Source organism: Frankliniella occidentalis, unplaced genomic scaffold (genome assembly GCF_000697945.3).
Source record: "Frankliniella occidentalis isolate FOCC.00 unplaced genomic scaffold, Focc_3.1 Scaffold9, whole genome shotgun sequence".
Classification (NCBI taxonomy): domain Eukaryota; kingdom Metazoa; phylum Arthropoda; class Insecta; order Thysanoptera; family Thripidae; genus Frankliniella; species Frankliniella occidentalis.
Window position 1 is genome coordinate 3,322,624 of NW_026267139.1, and position 2,724 is coordinate 3,325,347.

A 2,724-nucleotide genomic window follows, 5' to 3' on the forward strand; every position below is an offset into this window, starting at 1 on the left:
GGGCACGGCGGGAACAGGCCTGACCTTGCGTTGAAACAATGTTGGTTGGTTTCTGATACCATAAGAATCACCGAGTGTCGGTCCATTTCTTGCACACGCATTGGTCTCCATGTTGTAAAAAAATAATTAAACTACACTCACAAGATTTATTTCAAACACAGATCTCTTTTCTCAGTCATTTTTGTCTCTCAAACTCATTGCGTGCAGTACGTGGGCTTCTCGACGAAGTTCCACCAGTGCGTCCACGTCCTCAGGTCATCCATGAAGCGCAGTCCGGGGCTCTGGGTGTCCTTGATCTGGCACGCCCCCATCAGCTGGTAGTCGCGCCGTATCTTGCCCATCTCCACGCCCCACGCGATGAACTTGCGTAGCTGGTCCCGCTGGAAGGCCGGCGGCACCGCGTTCACGAAGTTCCCGATGAGGGCGATGTTCATGGTCTTGTTGCCCCACTCCTGGGACGACACAAAAACCGGGGCAAAGCTTTAACGCGAGTGTGCGGTGGGTTCTGTGCGGGTTGTGGGAACAACCCTACTGCTCTCACCGTCAACTCGAAGTGGGCGCCCACCCAGTCCCAGCCGCGGCCCTCGTACACGACCCCGTCCCCGCCGACCAGGTAGTTGTAGCCGATGTCGTCCCAGTCCCTGCCCAGGGCGTCCTGGTGGTACTGCTGGAAGGCGCGCACCATGTTGGCGCAGTGCTCGAGGTGGAAGCAGTGGTCCGTGGCGGTGTGGTGCACGACCACGTACTTGACCGGCGTGAAGAGCCGCGGCATCCTCTTCCGCGGCGGCTGGGCGTGCCACACCTCCCTGCCGGCCAGCGTCACTCCGTTGGGCAGCGTCACGGGCCCGGCTGAGGGGGGGTCAATTTGTTCAGACGCGGGGTTTGCACTTATGGGGATGTTACATAATTGGCAGAAATCTTGGGTCAAACGTACGGACGGCGTCCTCCGACTGGTGCTGGATGAGCACCATAAAGTAGACGACGAGGATCGCGGCCAACAGCGCGATGGGTACGGCGACGCACGGCCACCGGAGATGGCGCCGCATGGCGAGGGCTGCGAACAAGGAAGGCGCTTCATATGTAGTGCCCCGTCAAATAAAAAGGTTCATTGGGTACGTCAACAGACGCACGCAAAACCTATAGGAAATCCTGATTTACGTCACACGTCACTATCTCTGACAAACAACATAACATTTCAACAAATTTTAATTCAATGTAAATGACAAAAATAGACCCTTTCCACGAAGTAATACACAGCAAGTACTATTGAGCGTATCTTTATTTCTTACTGTGATTGTGGAACGTTATCTTTTAACTGCTCGCCATTAAATTGGGGTTACTGGTTACTCAATCATACGCAGAGCACAACAAATGTGACAATACACAAATAGATTTCTCGTAATTCCGTGCAACGCAGTAGAAAAAAAAACGACAACATTTTGACGAAAACGCTCTGGTGACAAGCACTGGTGATGCTGTGTTATACTCGCTCACTTTGTGATGCCGTGAGGCTGCTCGGAAGTTCCTTGTCCTCATTCGGGTGCAGGCAGCTGAGCTTTTCCTTGGCAGCCAGGGTGGCGGCCTGGAGGGCCACGCCCGCGAGGTCTCGGTCACCGCCCGTCTTCGTGGCTGCGGCTTCATCCGGCACCAGGACGGTGATGTAGTTCATGACGCTGCCGATCTGGGCGGTGGAGTTGGCCAGAGTAATGTTCCCGATGGACGACCGGCAGCCCCGGCAGCCGTCTGAGAAGTTGGTCCAGACGCTGCCCGTCCCGGAGGAGTTGCTGCTGTCGCCGTCGTCTGTGGCGGAGCAGTAGCAGCTGCCGTCCGCGAGCGTCGCGTGGACGCGGGTCGCGGTCGGCGACGGCACCGGCGGCGGCGGGACGCTCGCGACGTCCACCAGCACCACCATCCCGTCGGGGGTCACGGTCCCCGAGGACTTGGTGGTGTATGCGGGGGGCGGGGGCGAGGGCAGGCCGCAAACGTCCCTCGGGCCCATGTTGGCCGCCTTCACACACATGCAGTTCACTGGCAAGGTTATCAGTGGCTCTGCAGACGACGCGGCGATGCGGCGCCCGGCGCCCAGTCCGGTATAAGTCACTGCGGAGACTAACCAGAGCTACTCGTCTGCTTGATGTGGCTCTGTCGGGCTGACCATAAAGTACTGTACTTTGTGGGGGGGATAAAACAGCTCCGGAGGGCAGGGGGCACTTACATCAAGAAAACTCTTTGTTCCGAGAGAAACGACATTAAATTGATAGCGCGATACTGGTGGTGCGAGAGATAGCTCGCCGTCTCACCCGCGTCAGGCAAACGAGGCGACTGATCCGCGAGTGAGCAGAGAGCCCGGGGCCCGCGGGTGGGGTTTAAGGCAAAGGCGAACGGGGGTCTTATCGGGCAGCCTGGACACGGTGCCCAAAGGACCGCGCCCCGCGCCCCAAATAACTGGTGCAAGCTGCTTCCAATTAGGCGCAAGTCACCGGCCGAAGTGCGGCGCGAGGCAAGCCAAATTCGGGTCAAGTGTCGTGTGTTATCGGTGCCGTCAATCTTGCCATCGCAAAGGTGTACCTACTTCCTCGATATACGAAACTCGCGTAAATGCCCGGGAGAAGCGCGGAGGGGAAGAGGGGGGGGGGGTAGGGGCACGTGGTATACCCACCTCCCACCTTCTCGGCCATCTGCCTGTGCCTCAGAGGTCTTAGCGATTCTTTCGAACACTACAAC

At 57.7% G+C, this 2,724-nt stretch overlaps 1 protein-coding gene across 3 annotated transcripts; it reads right to left on the reverse strand.

The window, feature by feature from the left end:
* Nucleotides 1–126: 126 nt before the first annotated feature.
* LOC113212156 (peptidoglycan-recognition protein LD-like) lies at nucleotides 127–2,716 on the reverse strand. 3 transcript variants are annotated; one of them, XM_052276674.1, is made up of 5 exons: nucleotides 2,660–2,716; nucleotides 1,495–2,150; nucleotides 935–1,054; nucleotides 542–849; nucleotides 127–452 (listed from the first exon to the last, which is right to left on the reverse strand). In XM_052276674.1, the coding sequence occupies exons 2-5, from the start codon at nucleotides 2,018–2,020 to the stop codon at nucleotides 195–197; spliced, it is 1,212 nt and encodes a 403-aa protein (XP_052132634.1). In that variant the 5' UTR covers nucleotides 2,021–2,150; nucleotides 2,660–2,716; the 3' UTR covers nucleotides 127–194. The 3 variants fall into 3 exon arrangements, with proteins under 3 accessions (XP_052132634.1, XP_052132630.1, XP_026286545.1); XM_052276670.1 differs by lacking the exon at nucleotides 2,660–2,716 and adding an exon at nucleotides 2,216–2,639; XM_026430760.2 differs by lacking the exon at nucleotides 2,660–2,716 and having other exon boundaries at nucleotides 1,495–2,639.
* Nucleotides 2,717–2,724: the final 8 nt, after the last annotated feature.